General features: G+C 41.2%; 1 protein-coding gene across 5 annotated transcripts; it reads left to right on the top strand.

Annotated features, from left to right (window-relative positions):
* Window positions 1–15,991: 15,991 nt before the first annotated feature.
* Window positions 15,992–23,612, top strand: LOC308313306 (transcription factor AP-4-like). 5 transcript variants are annotated; one of them, XM_080760373.1, is made up of 8 exons: window positions 15,992–16,353; window positions 18,965–19,130; window positions 19,514–19,612; window positions 19,974–20,144; window positions 20,567–20,722; window positions 21,426–21,455; window positions 21,874–22,035; window positions 22,709–23,612. In XM_080760373.1, the coding sequence occupies exons 1-8, from the start codon at window positions 16,265–16,267 to the stop codon at window positions 22,862–22,864; spliced, it is 1,029 nt and encodes a 342-aa protein (XP_080616499.1). In that variant the 5' UTR covers window positions 15,992–16,264; the 3' UTR covers window positions 22,865–23,612. The 5 variants fall into 5 exon arrangements, with proteins under 5 accessions (XP_080616499.1, XP_080616497.1, XP_080616496.1 ...); XM_080760371.1 differs by having other exon boundaries at window positions 18,965–19,169; window positions 21,429–21,455; XM_080760370.1 differs by having other exon boundaries at window positions 18,965–19,169.
* Window positions 23,613–23,812: the final 200 nt, after the last annotated feature.

The following is a 23,812-nucleotide window of genomic DNA, read 5'->3' as shown; positions in this document are numbered from 1 at the left end:
GGGCTCAATACCTGGCCGGGTCATACCAAGACTCTAAAAATGGGACCCAGTGCCTCCCTGCTTGACACTCAGCATCAAGGGTTAGATCGGGGGTCCCTGCGACATACGTACTAGCGTCATCTATACTATACTACTACGTCCAGGGGTGTACTTCTACATCAAGCTGCCTCACACTACAGAAACAGGAGATAGGATCCTGCCCTATGAGCCTCATGGCTCGCCAAGGCTACTTACTCCCTATAATCTCACTGGTAAACCTCTCGGGTTATTCATATTTAACATTACAAATAACAAATGACAGTTACAAAGTAACTTTGGGAAGTAACCCTTTAGCCTTTACATTCTTAATAGGGAACACAACTAACTTTGGTCAATTCTTGTCTACGGATGGGTTTTACCCTGCGGTTCACTTTCCTCCTCTCCTGCCTGTAACATGAGCCATGTCACACAGAGGAGCAATAGACAGTAAACTAGTTGCAAGGGGTAATCATCTCACAAAACAGCATGACCCCAGGCTAGCAACACTAATTCTTACCTCTTCATTACTAATCTGACTACATTTCAACAAAATGCTTGTAGAACTGCTATTTTTAAAACTCTTGTCTTATCACTATATCAAACTCATCATCTCAAATTGTAATTACTGTTTACTGTCCTAATAATCTCCTTAAAAGAGAATATAATCCGGGCCCCATATTTTCTACTACTTCTGTAATATTTTTCCATTCAGTTTTATCTTAAAACAGTTTATATTCTGCTTTTCTCGATCTGTCTTCAATTTAAACAACCAATTGCCTCGTGCGTATATCTTACTACACTAACTGACACACTGTCCAATATACTATTAAGCAGACGCTCTCAATCCAGAGCGGTTTACAAGAATGTCCAGACAACTCGCGTATATTTCAGAGAACAGGAGATAGCCTCCTATAATTGCATTCGGCTCTTAACTAACTAACTAACATTAATCAGGGCATGGCCTTTTTAGATTTATATTTTAACCTACGTCAGGTGAGAATATTTGCTCCATATTACTGCTTGGGGAACTTACATGCAATTTACCCAATTAACAAAAACAATGTTAGACCATGAGCTGATCAGAATGAGGCAATACACTATTTTAACAATAGTGATTATAGCTACCATTTTTCATAAAGGCTTAACCCCACACTATAAATTATATAGTGAAGTCAATAGACGAGGCTATTGTATGGTCACTATTATACCTAAATTACTTCTTAGCTCCACGTTCTGACACAGCTCGTCCACAATGCATTTAACTATTAAAAGAACAATGCCCACTATATGTGTTACGAATATGGTTTAAGGAAATCTGTAGATTTCTGCTCCTTCTACAACTATTTGCCTATAAACATGTCACACCATGGTGTCCAAAAACCATTCCAGTAAGGCCTGTGCAGCACCTTAACTTTTGCTCAATGAGCAACAGCTGGGTTCACATGTCACAATGTGGTCAGATATTTTCACTCCAAAGCACTACCTATAGTATTAATATTTTTCCTCATCATACACGTACACGTTTGATCTGATCACTCTTCAGACACACAGTATGTGTTTTAGCATAACTTTCTATACTTTTCCCATTCCCCCTCTAGAGGATTATGACACTTCATATAGAATGGATTCATCTATATCCAGTTACATTAAGTATTAGTTCCATACCTATCTTCACTTTAGGCTCCAGGCTGTTAACTATTTAACACCACTTTTCACAATGACCTCTCACACTCCTTTTCTTCTCATTCTGTCTGCCTCTCTCTCTTACACACACACACATACAGGCAGACCATTCAGCACTCATCAGTTTGTCATGACATTCACATCCATACATAGCGCTTCAAAATTATTTTATGCTCTTGCTAGCAACGGGACCCATAAGGCGAGGATTATAACCTCCCTTCTTAGTAGCTACGAATTTAGGCAAGACAATTTGTCTCCCATAGGCCAAACACTCACAGACATACACTACACGTAGGACAAACACACACACAGCTAGCTTTTTCGTTGCTTCATACACAACAGGATATCCTAGGCAGGACTTCTTCGTCCCCCTCTTTAGACAGCAGCCAACGTAATGAACGATTCATTGAATAGACTACTTTATCAAGAATACTTTGACCCCACACACATAAAATAATTATATGATGTAGTTAACAGATTAAACTGTTATAGGCTCACTATTTCATCAAGATTTTAAGTCATTCAACCAACCAAACACTGTTCCTCAGTCTCTCATATGCACACATGAAAGGCAAAACCTCACAGTTTCCCTCTTTAAATATAGGTAATCTCTAAAGATGCCTATCGTGATCACAACCAAATCATCACTAATACTCCAAAATTCCGAATAGCTCAACTCAGCACAAACACCAAACAGATTCCATGTACTCACGGCGCGAAGTTTGGCCAACAGCAACAGACAGCAGTAGCCACTCCACTCTCCCTCCTGTAGGCCAACACCCCCGCAGCATAGCACCTTTATCACCGGTAGGAACCTCCAACATGTTATAGAAATCTGTAGATGAGCACTTATACATAGTTGAAACATCAATAATGAGACAGACACAATTCAGAGTTTCAGAGTATTGGAATAGAATGTATTCGAATACGGAGACAGCAGTGAAGCGTTTACAATGGAACACCGTACTGACTCAACACATCTCAGTCAGGTTTCAGCTTAAATACATTATTACCCCCCACCCCAGGGGTGGGTGGGTCTTGTACACATGACATCAGAGACCTCCAGACCACACATGTCACAGGTCACAGAAAACAGAAAACATGGCTTGGTTTATGACGTCCTTAAATGTACAAGCATTCCACATTTCCTTGACAAGTTGTAGGCAGTCGAGGAGGCTTGGGAACCACCTATGCTGCTCATTGGCGTCTCCTGACCCAGCTGGTGGTTGTTCCTCATTAAAGCCCAAGAAGAATTAGTTCTGCATGCAGCCTCTTATTTGGGCATTACGCCCCGACCATCTCCAGGACTCAGGAGCACATGCACCTGTACAGCACATATAAACAGGCAACAATAACTGTACAGTACAACAGTACATGCCACACCAGCTGGACCCCGAATATACCCATGCCCGAGTAAAAGATGAGTGGGTGGTCGATGATGCGATAAGACGGGTGCAGCAGGCATCTCTATAGTCACCCCCCTATCAGTCACAAAAGAGAGCAATCATCGTACATCAATCATGACATAACATGTCGATTTGCTCAGACAAATGACGTAAATTCTCCATTCATTGTCAATGGGAATTTAACCCAGCAAGCACGGTCGGGACCTGGAAGAATTAGTGACTGGATTGGGGTCAAACCAAGACTAGTCAGATGTGGCCCAGAATATCACCTGATTTCAACCAACATCAATTCTGCTCACTAAGACGAATGTCCTTGGATGAATCAGAGAGTGAGATCGAGGCCAGATCAACTTAAGTCATATCATAACTAGTCAGATCTGGCCCAGAATAAGCTACCGGTATATATTATTTCAACTGGTGAAGATGTCCTGGAAATGGCGTAAAGATCATCATGACGTCATTTGGCTTGCTGGGAATATTTGTATTGGCCAAAAATAGCCAATTTGCTCGTCCACATATATGACGTAAATTCTCCATTCATTGTGAACGGGAATTTAATGTTTGTGCAAGACGAAAATCTAGTAGTAGCTGAACGCCCCTCAGAAATAGCCGATCTACAAGCTTGCAATGCATCACAAGCTTGTAGATCTGCCTTTTGGGGCGAATGTTCCCCCCAGAATAGGGAAGCTACAGGCTCAAGTGGTTGAACTGTGACCTGAACAGCATCCAGTCCCACACGGCCTCATTGACACAGGAGTTTCTCTTAGTGGTCCAACCTCAGACCCTGGCTGACACCCACAACTCTCTGTTCCAGTTTTGTCCACCGACATTGAAACAGACTCAATCTATGACCGGGCAGGGAGCATGCCCTGGTGAGAGGAAAGGGGTCTCTGGATAGCTGTAAGATCCTGAACCACAAGTTGTGGCTGGCTGGCATAAAAATGTGTGCATCATTTATTTTTTGTATTTGACAGGGACAATGCTCATTAATGTCAGTAATTAAATGTCAGTTTTCACATGTAATTTCCATCTGTAGTCCCTGAGTAGGATCTTCAAAATGATGAAAAAACTATCCCTACAAAAACAACTTTTTTTTGTTGGATCTACTCAGTTCAAGACCTACTTCTACACTCTTGCTTTTAGTTGATCTTTTAAATTCCTTGTTATTTATGTCCTCACTGTACTGCATTACTGCTATTATTTTAATGTTTTATGCCTTATTGCTTTTCTTTTCTTTTTTTTCTCCATTGCTCTATAAAGCACTTTGAGCTGCATTTCATGTCATGAAAGGTGCTATACAAATAAATATTATTATTATTATTATTAGTTCCTGAGGAGCCATTGTGATTGTACTCAGGGCCTGCCTCTATCAGGGCTTATGCATAGCCCTTCTGTGTTGGTGAGGGAGGAGAGTAAGGTGACAATCTAAGACCATAGTGGGGGTGTTAAGATATGCTCTTAATTGTAACCTATAAGAGGCAAACTTATTATTATTTTGGTGCTTGTTAATGAGGAATTGAACACTGATCAGTGCCACCTGCGAGTGGGTGTGATGTGATTATGGGTGTGTCAAGTATTCAATAAAAAGCCTCACTTGCTGTCCTGTGTGGAGCTGTGAAACATGAGCTGTCTGTGTCCGTCTCATCTATTTGATTTCCCTCGTATGGTGCTATTACAGTGATGGTCTACTCTACATGCTGGGGCTGTGATATACTTTGTTTATCACTAACCATGCCAGCATGCAGTTTTGGGTTTGTGCTTACATCCACGGCAGCAGCCAGAGAACACACTGTTACATCACCCTAGCCAGCTGATAAGGAGACCGTGATGCCAGTCCAACCAGAAGAGGGTCCTGACTCCTGGCCAACATACCCAAGAACTGAAGTGTGGTCTATACCTCAACGACCTCCTCGCCCATGCAACAGACTTTGAGGGGGCTTTGAGTGGCGAGACTGGTGGGTCGTCTCCATGGTAACACTGATCTCAACAACCCTGAGAAGAGGTTGAGTGTCATCACTGCCAGCGTGTGGTAGAACAGAGTATGTGTAAATGACCCATGGCACTGTGTGTCATACTTTTATTTTGAAAGGTTTTTTGGTTTGAGTTCAGTGTGTGGCCTAGAGCCTGGTAATTTCCACTGGGGGTTGCATTGATTAGGTATTGCACTCACCTGGCTGCTCAGGATCAGATCAAGGAAATGTTTAAGGAAGCAGCAGCAACAGTTTCATATCTTAGCACCCAGCTAGAACGGGAACAAGGTATTGTGTTTGTGTTTTATTTTCTGTGCAATTACTTTGGAGATGTTTATATTAGGAGAGAAGGTGTCATTTAAACATTGTGATTATTACTTGCGCAAGCAGAGTGCGCAAGTAATCATTTCGCTTGGTCTCTTCGAAGTGAAGCCAAGTTTTCTTCAACCGTAAGTCTGTGCCTGGTTTGCTGGGACTAGTTACAAGTTACAACATTACGTCATATACACACCATGTACTCTCTCAAGGATGACGTAATGTTGTAACTGGTCCCAGCAAACCAGGCACAGACTTACGGTTGAAAAAAACTTGGCTTCACTTTTTGGAACCAAGTAACCACAGTATACTGCTAATCAAATTACAACTACATACTCTGTATGTAGTTGTAATGTGATTTGTAATTTGTATATCTGTGCCTGGTCTGCTGGGACCAGACTACACAGATGACCATATCTCTTACGTCATCACTGAGAGCTAGTCATACATATACACACCATGTACTCTGGTCCCAGTTCTCAACGATGACGTAATGTTGTAACTGGTCCCAGCAAACCAGGCACAGACTTACGGTTGAAAAAAACTTGGCTTCACTTTTTGGAACCAAGTAACCACGGTATACTGCTAATCAAATTACAACTACATACTCTGTATGTAGTTGTAATGTGATTTGTAATTTGTACATCTGTGTCTGGTCTGCTGGGACCAGACTACACAGATGACCATATCTCTTACGTCATCACTGAGAGCTAGTCATACATATACACACCGTGTACTCTGGTCCCAGCTCTCAACGATGACGTAATGTTGTAACTGGTCCCAGCAAACCAGGCACAGACTTACGGTTGAAAAAAACTTGGCTTCACTTTTTGGAACCAAGTAACCACGGTATACTGCTAATCAAATTACAACTACATACTCTGTATGTAGTTGTAATGTGATTTGTAATTTGTAAATCTGTGTCTGGTCTGCTGGGACCAGACTACACAGATGACCATATCTCTTACGTCATCACTGAGAGCTAGTCATACATATACACACCGTGTACTCTGGTCCCACTCTCAACGATGACGTAATGTGGTATCTGGTGGGACCAGATTACACAGATGACCATTTCTCTTACGTCATCACTGAGAGCTAGTCATACATATACACACACCATGTACTCTGGTCCCAGCTCTCAACGATGACGTAATGTGGTAACTGGTCCCAGCAAACCAGGCACAGACTTACCGTTGAAAAAAACTTGGCTGTCACTTTTTGGAACCAAGTAACCACAGTATACTGCTAATCAAATTACAACTACATACTCTGTATGAGAGCCCACGGTAATACACACCATGTACTCTGGTCCCAGCTCTCAACGATGACGTAATGTGGTATCTGGTTAACAAATCCAACTACAGATTTCGGAAGTATTTTAGATCATGTATATTTCAACAAATTTGAAAGTATTATTACAGAAATTGAAGTTAGAGACACATATTACTCTGATCATGATTTAGTATTAATATCACTATAGTACAAAATGAAATACATTTAAAACAATTGACAATTTACAATAAGTAATAAAATAATTATACTGTATAATATATTTTAATTCAGTTTATATACCTTTTTTTTCATCACATATCAATGATTCATTTTTCTGTAAAAAAGTAGTTAGGTAGCAAATAGTTACACGTAATCTATTTATACAAGTGAGAAGTTGTACCCATACTCATTCTTTGTGCTCTATCTCCGACCGAACCACACTTTTACCACACATCTCTATATGCAAAATAAATTCGCCACGCTCCCCGAACTGACATAGCCTATTTTTTTGCCGTTCAAGTGTCTCATTTACTCTGCAAATATTACTTTTATGAAACACGCTGTTATTGCTCAACGTCAACAGCCTACGTCACAATCGTCATGTTGGCGTCTACCAAAATCGTCATGTTGGCGTCTACTACGCCAACTACGTTCACTTAATGGGGCCAGTCTTTCACAGTGACACACATGTTACATGAACCACGCGCCCGGGATGGTTTCTACCCCTCAATGTCGTATTTGCTGCGCCCTACGCTGTTGCCACAACACAAGGAATTTAACCACGCTACTTGCATACACTGCAACTCGCTTACAATTCGCAAACCTGGCAACACTGCCCTCTCTTACCAGCCCCGCCCCCACACTAGCTTGACAATGTCATCTCGCGCAGCACAGAATCTGATCTCGCGCAGGACATTGATGAGAGACAGAAGGAACAGGAGAGATTATACGATCGCTATTTCGCTTATTCCATCTAAATCTCTTTATTTACAAAAAAAATGACTCGACGATTCCCTTAGTTACATCAACATTGTTCTTTGTCAATAATCGGATTGGGCCAAAATATCACCCTTACACCGATCACTTTGCCTATTTTCGCCACACAGCCAATTTACTTCCGCGAGCGGCCGGGCCATTCCGCCCATGCGAATGCATGGAGAAAAAAAAGAGACGAAAATCCAACTGTATCGGAGCAGTGCCACACACACACACACACACACACACACACACACACAGAGAGGAGTTGGCCAGCATCTTAGCAGACATCACAAAGAAATCGATCTGTCCAACGACGATGGTACAAAGACAACAACACAGCCAACTATATTCTTATAGAGAAAAGCTCTCAGCTAATTCGCCCCGTGCAAAACAATTAACGCACGGAGTTGCGGTCTGCATAGCTGCAGACATGCGACCACTATCAGTGGTGGCAAACGCTGGCTTTCAATATTTAATGAGAGTTGCAGAACAGCAGAACCACGTTACAAAATGCCATGCAGGTCACACATGTTTTCACTCCTAAAATGTATACAACTAATAATACATGTGAAACGTTGGCCGTTAAAATCGTTTGGTGTAAAAGATCGTCAAATATATGGCCGTTAGTACTGTTAATTCAACATCCGGTGAGGGGAGGATACGGATTGTGTATGGAAATCAGCGCATACAGTGGGTGGGCTTTAGACCGGATGTAAGCCACATCCATTAAATGTACACTAAATAGAAATAGTATAAAATACTGCATAAAATGGTGTAGCCTACTGCAGCTATTTATAACCAGGTAGTGTATAAGTGAAATTACACACTTAAATTAGTATTTAATACTTGAACTAACAACAGATGGGTCTATATACTATTTGTCTTTTCTTCTTTTTTCTTTCATTTACTTACTTAGAGCTTAACAAGAATGTTACAAGTCATCTCATCTTAAAGAAACATTTAAAAAATGTTAGGGCATAAAACCCAAAGGTGTTAAACCTTTTCTTATTCTCATTCTGATTTGTTATTTATAGCAAATAAATGTGACTTATTGGGAAACAAGTGTTTTTCTTTACAAACCAAGATATTGGCCTAAATTATAATGAATATAGCCCTCAATGCTGAAAAAGAAGGTTTTAAAAAAATAGATTGAAAAAATTTAATCAAACATCGAAGCAAATCGTGAGCTTCAAATCGAACATTGAATTGAATCGTGGACTAGGCGAATCGTGATAGCGAATCGAACATCGAATCGAATCGTGAGCTGCAAATCCAAAATTGAATTGAATCGTGGACTAGGCGAATCGTGACAGCCCTAATGTATACATACGCCTGCACGCACACACACGCACATGCACGCCTGTAAGGCCCCCCCCACACACACACACACACCAACATGCGATTCATTAAATAACTATTTCTCCGCACGCGCGCACACAACATTATTCACGTGAAGCCTACAGGGAATTACAGACGGAATGTATATACACACACACACACACACACAGTCCCGGCTCACATGCTTAGAATTTATAGATGCGCAATTTTGGGATTATTTTTGTACATTGAAAAAATATTGGGGGTCCTTTGCTCTTGCCATGACAATGTTTGAGAACCACTGCTCTAAAACAATATTAGACAAAGTTTGAGACACAAACACATTGCTCTCTCTCTCTCTCTCTTCTCCTTTTGTATAAATTAAATAGGCCTATTCATGATTCTGCTTATAGAGAAGTAGCCTATGTTAGTTTGTTTTATGGACTTGAGAGCTACTTTCAAAACGACCAGCTCAACATACCCACCAAATAAAACTATCATCCCATTGCTGCAAATAGTGACAAAATGTAATTGAGGGGCCTTTCATATAGGCTACATATAAGACAAACGCACATGGAATGGGAAATAGAGGGGGGACAATGCAAATCGTAGGCTTTTATTTTTGTTGGTATTTGACTTTGCTACTGATGATTGTAAGCAACAACAAGTATTGCATTGTGTGTTTGAGCTGACAGGCCCTTTTTGATGTCAATCACTCAAGTCATTTCAGTTCATCTAAAGCGGAAGATGCAAAAATCGTTTTTTTATTAAAATTATATATATTTTTACTGCCATGTCATGTGGTCTACCTGCAAAGCCTTTGTAGATCGTGATCTACCATTTGGGCACCACTTAACGTCAGATCAGGGGTTTTTGTCGGCCAGCGCCAACAATGCTCCCCGAAAGCATAATCGCAGCAAATACCGGGCAGTGTGTATGAGCCTTAACATGTTGACTACACTACACTACACATAATAACTAATAACCCGTTTTCAGCTTAAAGCAATTATATTTCATTGAAGCAACTCCTTAGCATTGTTTTCATACCATGGATGTGATAAGAAAATATCAAACATAAGGGAAATATTAAATAGTATCGGGTGTACCAGTTTGGCCTTTTCTTTTTTTTCAATGGGGCAATACATTGATTAAACAAACGTTTGATTGATTGAGTTGTACAATGTTATACAACCCTAAACTACTTTTCGAATACACTACACAATACAATACAATTTCAGAACATATAATATTGGCCAATATGTCAAATATGTAAATATTACATATCCCATTGAATGGAAGCGGACCATTTGTAACACATTTTCTTTGCAGTTGCTTACAGACCAGAATGAACGTGAATTCCGTCTAAACACCATGCAAACTAATGAAGAACATAAGCATGAACACATCCATGTGGATTTTTATTCACCAACACCAAAGACAAAAATTGTAGCACACATATACTCCAGGTGTAAAATTATACGCATTTTGAAGGTAAACACTTCAAACTTCCTGGGCACGTAGAGTACGTTGCTGTACACATACTGACGCCATGGCGTCATGGTGGCGTTGACCAATCAAGATATAACGTCCATGTTACAACCGTGAAGCGTTACAACCTTGGCGGCTCTCCCCTACATTTGTTACTAACATTAGGTTGTGGCGAAGTAGAAACGTGGCCAGCAGATACTGTGTTTTGGACAAACAGGCTAGGTATTGGTGTTGATTTGGGTCAACTGGACAAACAGCGTGGTGTTGTTTTGTGTCTGTGTTTGTGTTGGAGCGCCTCAGTGTGGCCGTACAGGTCATGTGCAACCTCTTCCACAGAGAGATGGAGACACTAAATCTCAGCTGGACAAACATGTTTGCATGCATGCATCGCTGCCTTGCATGCTGTGTGCTACTGTTGAGTCTGTCACTTACTTTGACTGATTTATGGCATTGTCTTTCTGTTCAAATCCAACTATGTTAATTTAAGAAATCTGGGCATATAGGTCATTGTTTCTTCACTGTGCACACGTGTAGCCTATTGTATGTCAGACTGTATGTCTGTCCCACAGTCACAATCCTTTAGTAATTAGGCTGTGGAAATATTCACGACAAAACAATGGTACATTTCCAATAACCCATCCGTTACTACATGTGGAGTCAACTCCCGCCATTTCTTTCTTCCCATAGTGCGTGGCGAAGTAGCTCTGGGATGAGTGCGCGCGAAGCGCGCACGAAATTCTAGTGATTATACATTTCAAACGTTCCTTCACAGAGATACTGAGATGTGATAGTTTCCAGCGGTCGAAAGTACTTGCGCGCTCTGCTTGCGCACTAGTAGGCCATTTATGGCCTACTAGTGTGCAACAAGCAAGTATGCACTCGGCAGAGTGCAGTTCTAGTTTATAATTTATGTTTGTATGTTGTAAGAGCTCATTTTTTCTTGTTTATTTTCCTATAGTTCTTACGTGTCTGTCCAAAAAAGGTGTTTCAACAATGAAAATTAAAACCTTCTGGAAACATCAGTACGCTTCACCAGCTACAGTATGGCCGACAATTCTGCTGCCTGCTGGAAATGAAGGGGACAGAGTCATCCCCACAACCCCTGAGGCCATAGACACCAAGATACTACAGAGAGAATGGGGTAAGTTTATTTGTATAGTACATTTCAACAAGATGACAATTCTAAGTGCTTTACACAAAACATTAAGACACAGAGCATTAAAACAGTGCACACAGTACTGTGCACACAAATAATTTACACAATAAAAGGACATTTGAATACAGTGTTTTGCACAAATCTGCCTCCTGGTGGCACTATACCAGGCCCATGTTCAGCTGTGTGGCATCCAGTGAATGTGTTTGCAGAGTTTGGCTGCGACTAAGCCAATGGTGCCAGAGATTAGCTGTCCACAGACGGACACACACGGACGGACGGGGTGCAAAACATACTCTCCCCAGAGTCCCCATGCCTTCGGCCTTGTGGAGACAATGACAGATTCATGAAAAAACTCTAATAAACTAGAAAAGGTGCCCCTCGAGGCACAGGTCTCCACCAGGGCAGGTCAGGTTGTGGCCTCCTGATGGCGCTATAATAGGCCAATGTGAAAAGGGTGCCATTTATTCTTATGCCTTTGATGGCAATTGGATGATTTGAGGCATTTTATTCCAAAAATGTGATTGCAAAAATCCACCTGTTGGTGGCGCTTTCACAGGCCAATGTGAAAAGGGTGGGATATATTCCTCAGCCTAGTGGGAAAGTACGTGAAAGATTTCACGTAAATTGCACGCTGCGTTCATGATTTGAGGCTTTTTGTTCAAAACGGACCAGTCCTGCAAACTTTGAAAGCCAATGTTAGCCAATTAGGATGGAATATGAAATATCGGATACATCCGGCTTGAACACATGACTATAGAGTGTGTAACGAATTGGGTTAGGGTTTTTCAAAAGTCGGCCTCCTAGGGGCCATTCTGGAAAAGTTCATCGTTGGCATCCAGGGAGTGTGCGTGCAAAGTTTGGCATCGACTGGGTTAACGGTGCCGGAGATTAGCTGGTAATGGACAGACGGAAGGACAGACACACGGACGGACGGAATGCAAAACATACTCTCCCCCATGCCTTCGGCCTGGTGAAGACAATTAAAATAACTGACGGCTGTAGCAGAACTGCATGCAGTCCTCCATTAGGAGCAACTAGCATCATGGGAGGATATTGAGAACTCCATTGAGCCATGCATGCTGTAGATATGCATTCTCTGCCATCTAGTGGTCAGAGGACAGAACATACAGACGTCCCTATTTTAGCCTCCATTCACTGTTAATATATTAAAGATTTGACTACTTACTTACAAAGCACTGCCCCTTCTACTGATCAGAACTTTTAACTATTTATGGGCCAGCCCAGAGGCACTGGTATAGTCAACCTCACGATTTTATTTTGTATTGTATTGACACCAAACTCGCTACAAACACCAATTTCTCGCTTGGCAAGTTCATGTGTTCTCTTTGGTGTCTAAGGTTGTGACTGTGAGTTTAAGTTCAAGGTTATATCAAATGTCCATACTAAAGCCTACTCAGACACTCTCTCTTTCAGTGTGCTACGACTTTTAAAACCCTGCAAAAGATTTAACACTTCCATTTGCTTAATTGGTTATATTTCTTCTCACTAAATCCATGCACTGAACAGTAGATGTACTGGATTATGATTTAATGTAAGTTACTGTTAATGCACCTTTTGGCTTCTTAAGCAATCAATCTTTATTTTTTTTAAAGTATATTTATTGGTTTTAACAGACATTATACAACAAGAACATAATAACAAACAAGAAAAAGAAAAACAGCTCAGGCACAACACTATTAAATAAAAAAAATGGAATATACAATAAAAAGATGGAATATACAAAGACAAGGCAAGAACAATGAACCATAATGGCAATAAGTGGCTATTGATAGACTCCCATTCAGGAAATGCATACATACTGTACTGTATATATATTAAAAACACAGTCATCATAGGCACCAAATCATTACAGTGAGAGTAGACCCATGCATACTACTAGAAAATCAATCTTTATTAAATAACACATATGACATCCCGCGTTGTCACCTGTTGTCTATAGATGAAGTACACAACTTCCCAGGATTTTATCTTTACGTTTACATGCAACCCTGGTGATTGCCCAAGTCATTGTGTGAAGCCATCTCTGGGTTCTCACTTATCAAGATTATGGTTGTCTGATGAGTTCTGGCTGATGCAGAATAGACATACTTATGCTTACAGAAGCCATCACGCTGTGATAATTATAAATATTTGATTTCAAATATATTTAACATATTATAGTTTTCTTTCTTCCCACAAGGAACTATGCCTTCCCGTGCATGACAATAAAACATCAAACATACAGAGGAGTAGGTCCAGTCAGATACCAGCCTTCCTCACCAACTGGCCAGCCCAGTTGGTGGCGCTACAGCGATCTTTAGTTTTGACATTTGAAAATCCATAAGTCAATAATACATGCTAACTTAATATAGGCCCCTGGAATGTCCAGATGCTTTGAGGTGGTCAGAATTGGTCAGGTTAATTTAGCTAAATGTGTTGTAGTTTTTATCACCTTCTAGTAGCTATTAAAATACTTAATATAGTCCAGTTTAGCGCAACCCTGAAGCCGCACCATCCCTATTTCTCTGAGTAGCTCAACATGATCACGACATGCCATTGGGTCTAAAAGTGGTGAGTTCAAGACATGATGATGCAGAATTAACTTGTTATACACAGGCATTGTGCTGTGTGACATTTTAGAAACGGGAGTTTAAAGGATAACTTTTTCAACCATGTTTAGGTTCATTCATGTTCCTAAACCATTCATGTTTAGGTTGTTATTAGAGAAAGTAAACGGTGAGTGTTTTTCTGAATCTTCTGATCCATCATTAGTTTTCATTCAGCATTGACTCTTTGCAGTGCAGTATTATTATTATTTAACCTTTATCCAAGCAAGACATTAAGAACAAATTCTTACTTACAATGGTGGCCTGACAAAAGGTCAAAAAGTCTCTTGAGGGAAGGTGAAAAACAAAGAAAGTTGAAATGTTAAAACAAAGCAAGCACCACACATTCAACACACCCACTACTTAAAATATGATCAAAGAAGTATTACATATACCGTGAATGACATGCAGTTTAGTACACAAGCATAATGCAGGTATCATGGTATACTATACTATAGCAGACAACAGAATTGTCCAATATATACAATAAAACAAAACAAAAGTAGAATATTACACAAGCAGTAGGACAAACATGTAAAACAACAGCAGGTTGATTCCAGGCTCTGGAATCAGCTGCATGTATCAATGACAATTTGTATCACTTTCTTACTGTTTTATAGCATTTTGTGTGTTCTTTCTTTCTACTGTTCATTTGAACTTTTATTTCATTGTTTATTTAAAGTACTTTGCAACTCTGTATAATGCTATAGGCTGACAAATAGGCCTATTATACTATTATAGGCTATTATTATTATTACCGTAATAATATTAAGCCTACATGCAGACTGCATGCAATGGTGGAAAGTAACAAGCTCAAGCTTGTAGATCTGCTATTTCAAAACAATTTGTATACATTTGCACTGCATAATGAGTAAGCTACTTTACTACCCACTGTAGCTACTTAAAGTAAATACTTTTATACTTTTACAGTGGAAAGCCTGCACACAATGTCACTTTTACAGTATTTGGAATACTAGACATTTACTTTATTTCTACATTATAGAATACTGAAATGACTTTTAGTAAGTCAAATGTCAGTACTTCTTCCACTACTGACTGCATGTAGCTATTGCTTGCAGGACCTTAGCATAGTTATATGGACCTTAGCCAGGCACCAACAATAATAATCACTTCCATTTAGTGCAGTTGTTTCCTGTGTGTGGGTGGGTGTGTGTGGTGGAGCGTGCATGTGTGTAGACAGAGAAAGGAAACAAATACAATGGTCGCTTACTAACCAACAGTCACCAATAGTTAACCATTTAATGCAAAAAAGAATGAGACCAAGGAACTCTATTAGAAAAGTAAAAAGCCTTTTGGCTAATGCAAGATTAAAATGCCTTCCTGTGTCACCCTGAGACATTTGTGTATGTATTTATTATATTAAAAATGTATTATGACACTTGCGTTGGCAATGTAAAATTATGTATTGTCATGCCAATAAAGCCCATTTAAATGTAATTATTATTAGTTTAGTTTAAAAAAAATTGTTGTCAAAAATTCTATTAATAATTTGCCTAATTGAATGTTTCATGAAAAAAAAGCACGACAATGTTAATAACAATAGTACTCTATTATTATTATTACGCTGGATGATGCGACATTTCACGGTTCAGTCTGATACAACGTGTGGTGTGTTGTTATTACATTGTTCTTTGTGTTGTGTCTGCTTTGGCGTTGTGGAAAACAGCCTCTGGGGTCGCGCCTTGATTCCAACCAGCTGTTTCCCGCCTCGAGACAGATCAGCTGCAAACACACACGGAGAGTAGGCGGAGGCACGGAGCCACACACACAGCAGAGGGAAGACCCCAGCCATCAGCTGTGTGTGGAGCAACACAACCTTTTACTTACAACTCTCTATCTTTTTTTGAACTGCGATTTCTCCCGAACACGCGGTAATAGTATTGAGAGTTTTTACTATGTACCACTAATAGGCGTAGAAGCGAGGTGACGACTTGGATCCGACCGTTTTTGTTAGTACACCCAAGAAGGGGATCGGACTCGGGAGAGGGGAAAACAAACAACACGGACTTCTTCAGAAGCTTCTTTGAAAGCATGGAATACTTCATGATGCCGACCGAGAAGATTCCCTCACTTCAGCAGTTCAAGAAATCCGAGAAGGACGTGATCGGAGGGCTCTGCAGGTGTGCTCCCCGTGTTTGTGTTTTTTTGTTGTTGTGCGTGTTAAAAGTATGTGACACACACCACGCAGCAACGCATGGCCCGATGGTGGTCTCAGACAGTAGTGATCATCGTGTGTGCGTGGTGGTGGTTGGTTGGAGGTAGCATCTCCGGCTAGCTGTGTTAGCGCCTCTCTCACTAGAGAACATGGTTGTAGCAACACGCAGCAGCAGCTCCGCATGCCAATTGCCAGCTATTAGGTTAGCTGCCTGCACACTGCAGACTGACTCGGTGCTACGATGTTTTTCATAAAATACCAATAAACCCTCGACCCAACGGACACGTCGGATGCGTGTCCATTTATATCACTATTAAAATAAAAAAAACAGCATACACGTCAAAACCATACATTTATGGGCACTTCAGCACCAACCACGTGGTTGGTTACTACCGTGCTGCTGCCCACCCGTCGCCCTGCGTCTGTAGAGCCAACCATGGTGTTTAATCACGATGTTTACGGTGAAAACGCTCTCCCCCGGAGCCCCGGTCGTTTATGCGTATATTCGACTGAAAGTTGATCGTCCTTTCGATCACCGTGCACGCTGGTATGCGTGTTTGCGAGTAGTTAGCTTAGCCACGCGGGGCTAACTCGTGTATCCCGCAGCCATGCTGCTTGTTGTGTCGTGTGCCGTAATTAGCATTTAGCTTTTAGCCAGTTAAACATCACGTCCCAAAACACGGCGCGCGGGTTTTACTGGCGCAGCTGGATTTCTTTTACGGGTCTTTTTACGATACGAGTGGCTTCATTTAGACGTATTGCAACAACACTGCGTCCGCGAACACATAACGTGTTCTTTCAGAACTGGGCCAGTTTGAACACGGTATTTACCAGACTGAGCCAGTTGACGTCGTGCTCGCCTCGCTCGGAGAAAGCATTGTTCTCCATGCCAGAGCCAGAAGGGTGGCCTACTGCTGCTGCCTGTCTGTCTGGTGTCAGCTTCCACTGCTGCTGCTACTGTGTTGTAGCCCTGGCTCGTGAAGTTGACTACTTCACTGCTCTACCTTTTGTTACTCACTGACATTACATGATTTCACTCACTGAACGCACTGTTTAGGTAGATTAACTGACTGTACTACCGGACTGGTTTAGTTACTTTCATTGACTGGACTGGTTTAGACTGTAGTGTTTATGTATTTACGATTATTATCTCACTGACTGTAGTGCGGGTAGTTCCCTGACTGGAGTATTATGATGATCTCACTTGACTCTAGTGTTGGTTTTTGATTGAATACTTTTATTAACAGTTTGCACTTTGCAGTATAGATGTAACTACACTTATACAATAATGCTAAAAGGTTAACATCCAATTGATTAAATTACATACGGTATTAATATTTTGCGAACCGTAGACTATTAATACTGTTGATACAATAATGGAGGATAATAACACTGCTAAAAGGATAACACACAAAGCCACAAGGGACAGGGTTACTTGGTAGTTAGTTACACTGACTGGTTGAAGAGACATGTGTGAAGTGACAAGACTGGTGCCCACTGCCTTAACAGTTAGAAAACTGATGCACAGACAGTTATTATACAATAATGCTAATAGGATAATAACAAAAAAAGCCATGAGGGTTGGTACGCTGAATGGTTGGAAGAGGGATGTGATGTGACAAGACTGGTGCACTGCCCTGCAAACTAATAACTATGCCATGGTGTATGTCATGTGCAGATACATTAGGGAGTTCATGTCAGGATAAAGACTGAACGTTGTAGAATTAATATTCCACTTGGGATTTCAGGGCCAGCTTGTGTTGGAACTTGGTCCTCAGATTCAAATGTTGAGATGATGTGCTGAGCTCAGAAAAAATAGTTTACTGATAAAACGGTCCAGACTCCTGATATATTTTACACAATCTTTTGAAAAACGCAATTGCTTTGTTTCAAACTTGGATGCCTTATTCCATGTTTTACGTTTGTGTCAATGGCACAAAATGACCTATGAAGTAGAGATGATGTGAAAGGCCTGATGTGCCCTTTCCTTTACCATGACAAGTCTTGGTTAGTTCTTGCTATATAGAGGGCAGAGAGTTCATGCAAACTCACAAGACCTTCAAGTGATTAGACTGAGGAATGTAGAAGGTCAGTACTAAACCATGCCAAATTTCCAGGTTAAAGGTTACCTTGTTTTAAAGGAAGTGTGCCACATTAAAGTTCTATTTTTACTATGGCTTTAGCACATGTTGCAATGTATTCTGCTGGATGGGTAAAATTATGTTCTAGTTAGTATCCCTAGCTTGTAAAGGTTCCTTACAATAACTACTTGGACAGTTCAAAGCCTGTATATCTTATGGAAATTAACATAACTCAACGATTCTTGTGCCAATGTCTACAGATTATAATGTATATCGGAAGTAAACCCGCTCATGCAGAGTGAGTGTTTTACAGGACTTGGTGGTTAAAAAAATAATTCTTATCCCACTGTTCTTTGAGTCACAGATCACATTTCTTATAAGCGAATGCATGGGACATCACTAAAAGGCAACATAAAAATGAATGCATGAGAGAAAATGTTCTATGTCCTATTCCCACCTACATGAAGACCAACTCATGTCTCCCCTCTCCTTCAGCCTCGCCAATATCCCACTCAGTCCGGAGACGGCCCAAGATCAGGAGAGGCGTATTCGCCGTGAGATCGCCAACAGCAACGAGCGGCGACGCATGCAGAGCATCAACGCAGGTTTCCAGTCGCTCAAAACACTCCTTCCCCACACAGATGGAGAGAAACTCAGCAAGGTGACTCACATACACACAGATGGAGAAAAACTCAGCAAGGTGACTCACATACACACAATTTTCATCAGATTTTACGTTTGATTTTTGTCTATCTGCGTGTAGGCATCATTTGTTACTTAAACTCTGGCATGTAAACATTTATTTTTGTTCTACAACGTAGAGCAAATACAAGAGGGGGGCCTAGTAGAGCCCTTGGCAATACGGTCAACCAATAATTAAAATGCATTTTATTAAATATGTTATTAATAAGGTGGTTATATAGCTCAGTGTCTGTCTTGAGGCAACTATTACCAAGACAGTTACATGTGATTGTTTGTGTGCATAGGCTTTGAACTAGACTTGTGTCTTGACTTGCTTCTCAACTGTGGATTATTTCCTGCTAGGCGGCCATCTTGCAGCAGACATCAGACTACATTTTCACCTTGGAACAGGAGAAAACACAGCTGCTGCAGCAGAACAATCAACTCAAACGGTTCATCCAGGTAAAGGCCTATTCATAGTCTGGATTTTCGGTGGTGGGGTGACCACCGCTCCGGTGGTGAGCTGACCACCGGAGCTGAAATAACGTTGAGCGGTGGTGAGTAAAAACAGAGAGAAGGGCTGGGGCGGTGGCGGTGGTTTGCTCTTCACCGTGGCTCGTGACGTCATGTTGTAGTTCGGTGGTCACCTAACCACCGAAAATCCAGACTATGTATGAGCCTTTAATGTCTTACCTCTTAGCTACATGTGTCCAGTTCAGATTGAGTAGTAGGGTATCTCACTACATAGTTTTACACCATGTGGTGAACTACAGAGTGTAGACATGCACCCTGACACCACTCCACCCTGATGTTGGTCCTACAGGAATTCAGTGGCTCATCACCTAAAAGGAGGCGAGCGGAGGAGAAGGACGAAGGCATCGGCTCTCCAGATGCGCTGGAGGAGGAGAAGGGGGAGGAGCTTAGGAGGGAGATGCTCGAGCTCCGACAGCAACTTGACAAGGAGCGCTCGGCACGCATGCTGCTCGAGGAACAGGTGAGCAGGACGGGCGATGGTGGGGGAGACGAGAAGGATGTGAAAACCATAGGTCATGTAGGAGATATTTCATTGGCCGCTGCTGGTCATTAGAGTGATTCATCAACGGTATGGTTGCCATGTTGCCTCCAGATACATGTATGCCCCGTGTTAGTTGGAACTTGCTGGATTGTCAAATGGTTTTCAAGTGGTTTGGTTTGAAAATGGTTGGAAAAAAGCAACACGTTTTAGTCTCTGATGCGTATATACAACTCTGGCATATTTATTTCACTTATGGCAAGTTTTGCTCAGTCAATGTAATATTATTGTTCCATCCATAAGCCAATTGTATTTTATGTCGATGCATGCAAACTGGATGGAACAGAATGGGAACGTTATAAATAAATAAATACTAATGCATACATCCATACATGTTCCTCCAGGTGCGTTCTTTGGACAACCACCTGCATCCGGAACGTCTGAAGGTCATCACCAAACAGGTGCAGGAGGAACAAGCCCACCTCCAGAGTCAGACTCTACTACGACTGCAGCAGATCCACGACCAGCAGGCCAACAACAGGCACACACACAGTCCACAGGTCAGTACACACACACACACGCACACACACACACACACACACACACACACTCACACACTCACACACAGTCCACAGGTCAGTACACACACACACACACACACACACACACACACTACTGTAGACCCACACACAAAATACATGGGTCGTAGGCTAAGCAGTTCTATAACATCATTTTAACACATAAGCATTCAATACATTTTAGAGCTACACACCACTTGAATCTTAGACGAACCAAAATGTCAGATTTTCTAACATAATATGGTAAATAAATTAAATTAAATATTATTGGCATTGCAGCCAATATCCACACTAGGCATCAATTAAGCCCCGCCCCACCCATAATAGCAAAATGAAAATACATGTCCCCAAGTATAAGAAACATTTTGATGTTACATAAAAGACAAAGACTTAACAGGTGATGTTTACACAACAGAAGAATGGCAGCAAATGAAATGTGTGTGCTTCTTCCTTGGGCTCCTTGAGGAGAAATGTCTAAATTCATGCCACCTAAAAACGTTCCTATTGCTTTCATGACGCATGGTAATTACAGGTCACATGTTGACCACTTTCTATTGAACCAGACCAGCACTAGGAGGTGTTAAAAGTAAACGCTGTTAATATAAACAAAACTAAAAAACACTCCTCGTCTGGCATCTCTATAAGATGTCATAACTAGTTTTCTATCTTGATCTTTTCTTGACAGCAGAAGGATGATCTCCTTGCCATGGCTGAGGTACGTCTTGTGTGGAAATATAATTTTGTATCTACAAACCTTTTCAGTGTGCTGTTACATAGTGCTGCCACATGAGAAGTCTACATACACGTAGATAAAATGACCACCAGACATGCACAAACTCCCACACTGTTCCCTCTCCCATTTGAAAAAATACTGTAGTTATTTTATTTTGATTTTTTTTTTAATCAATTCAAAATAAACTGTTTTTGTTTGAACTGAGTTGACTTTAGCACAAGACGAATATCGGCTTCACATGTGTGAAGCTGATTCATTTATGTATTCATAAATGTACAGTATCGCAGTTATGAAACAACAGGACAGATACCGAAAATATTTCCCCTCACAAATCAGGCCAGGTTATATCAAGTATGCCAACAAGCCTCACATATAAAAACGTGTCTGTTTTCTGTTTCAGGTGCTGGCCCTGACCACTGTCCCCGCCCCCACAAACCATCCCACAGTCATTGTCCCCGCTCCAACGCTAAACCAGCAAGCGCATCATCACGTCACCGTGGTTACCATGAGCCCTGCCAGCACTGTGTCGACATCTCGACAAAACCTGGATACCATCGTACAGGTGCATTTCTATGTACTTCAAAGTTACTGTGTAGGAATAAATACACAAACAGGACGGAATAAACACTGTCTTTGGTCATTAATGATACAAATCTAAACATTCATCAGCCTTTACTTATTTTTGCCTAGAATACATTCTGAAAGGGTAAGAATGAAAGAACCATCCATTGGTTTAAAATCAAGTTGACATTGTTGGCATATCACAATATGAGAACATAACATTAATCGGCTGGCTCAGACTACTACACTAAGCGCTGTTGTGATAATGGTGATGGGCCTGATGGCACAGTACAAACACCAGCTTACTGCTAGCAAGCTATAATGAATCTGGGTGAAATGAAGCAGTCAATGTTGGCCAATAAAATATGTACTTCCTGTAAATGTTCACAGGGTGAATACAATAGTACCAATAAAATTGATAATGTCTGAGAAGAACATTTTAATCCCACACACTGACTTCACTTACAGCATAATAGCTGACATCAAAATGTGCTTTCTTCAATGCCCTCTATTGTAAGTGAAGACAGCGCAGGATTTCTTCTTGTTCACTCAACGCCCCTGTCCTGTTCAACAGGTGTGCAAAAGGAAGGAAGGAAGAAATTCCCCCACAAGAGAACCCAAATAGCCAGGTGGAGTGTTTTGACAGCGTTACTTTTGCCTTCTGCCCCCTACAGGCCATCCAGCACATTGAGCGCACTCAGGAGAGGAGGGCCAGTGCAGAGGAGGAGCAGAGACGTGCGGTCATTGTAAGCCCCTCCCACATGGCCATGGATACTGCATGCTCAGACACAGACACTGACACGGAGGGGGAGGACTGCTCGATGAACTGATCCATCCTTTGGACGGACACACGCCCAGCAGAGCAGAGAGACAAGGTGACAAAGACTTGTGTTCCATCACACCCCACTTTTAAGCTGTCAATAATGGAGCGTATACACACACACACACACACCGCCCAGACTTTACCAATACCTACCCACTGTAAAGAGTAATTGACGGTTTATTATTTTTTTTGTTTTAAGAAACATGTCTTTGGCATTATCCAAAGTACCCAAAACCAGTGGTTAAGCTCTCAGTCAACGATGTACTGTAAAAGTTAACAAACATAGGATAAACATTTTAGAGGCTTGTATTCTGATGTCCCGACAGGTCCTCCACAGCCATGAGATTGCTTTATTCTCTCGCATGATTGTGTGAATTATGGTCCTTGTTCAGGGCAGACAAGAAACTTGAAAGTCTTGGCATGTAAAAGCTATTGGCCGTCCTTAAACCTTTTAATTTTTATGCGTTTTGCTTAAAACAATCACAGCTCCCTCGCGTCCATACTGACAGTATTATTTGTTCTATGAATTTCTAAACATCAACATGTGCTGGAGAGTTGAATGTAACAACATAACAAGCAAGCAGCTCTCTCAAAGGGACGAGGGGTTGTACTTATTTCATATTTTTTTATACGTGCTACCTTTTTTAGTATCACTGGTCAGCAAAACTGGCTAAAGCTCATAGTGTAAATGTAACTTGGGGACAAACCCAAGCATAATTTGAATTGGTGAATTATGAATGTTGGGGGGGAGGGGTGGGGGGGGATGCTGTTTGGAATTGGCCCTTAATGAATAAGCTGTTGCACAGTTTACATGGGAAACAATGGAGCCCTCTATTTTTAAAGTTGCGTGTTGTCTAAATTGTTGAATATAGAGGTGATCATTTTAATTATTTCGTTCACAAAGAGGTGACTGAGGCCTTCTATGTATGAATGAATGGATTCTGGTCATTCTGTA

The sequence above is a fragment of the Protomyctophum bolini genome (assembly GCF_963924005.1).
Source record: "Protomyctophum bolini genome assembly, chromosome: 3".
NCBI classification, from domain to species: Eukaryota; Metazoa; Chordata; class Actinopteri; order Myctophiformes; family Myctophidae; genus Protomyctophum; species Protomyctophum bolini.
The sequence above is the reverse complement of the archived record's forward strand: the minus strand, read 5'-3'. Positions and strand labels throughout refer to the sequence as shown.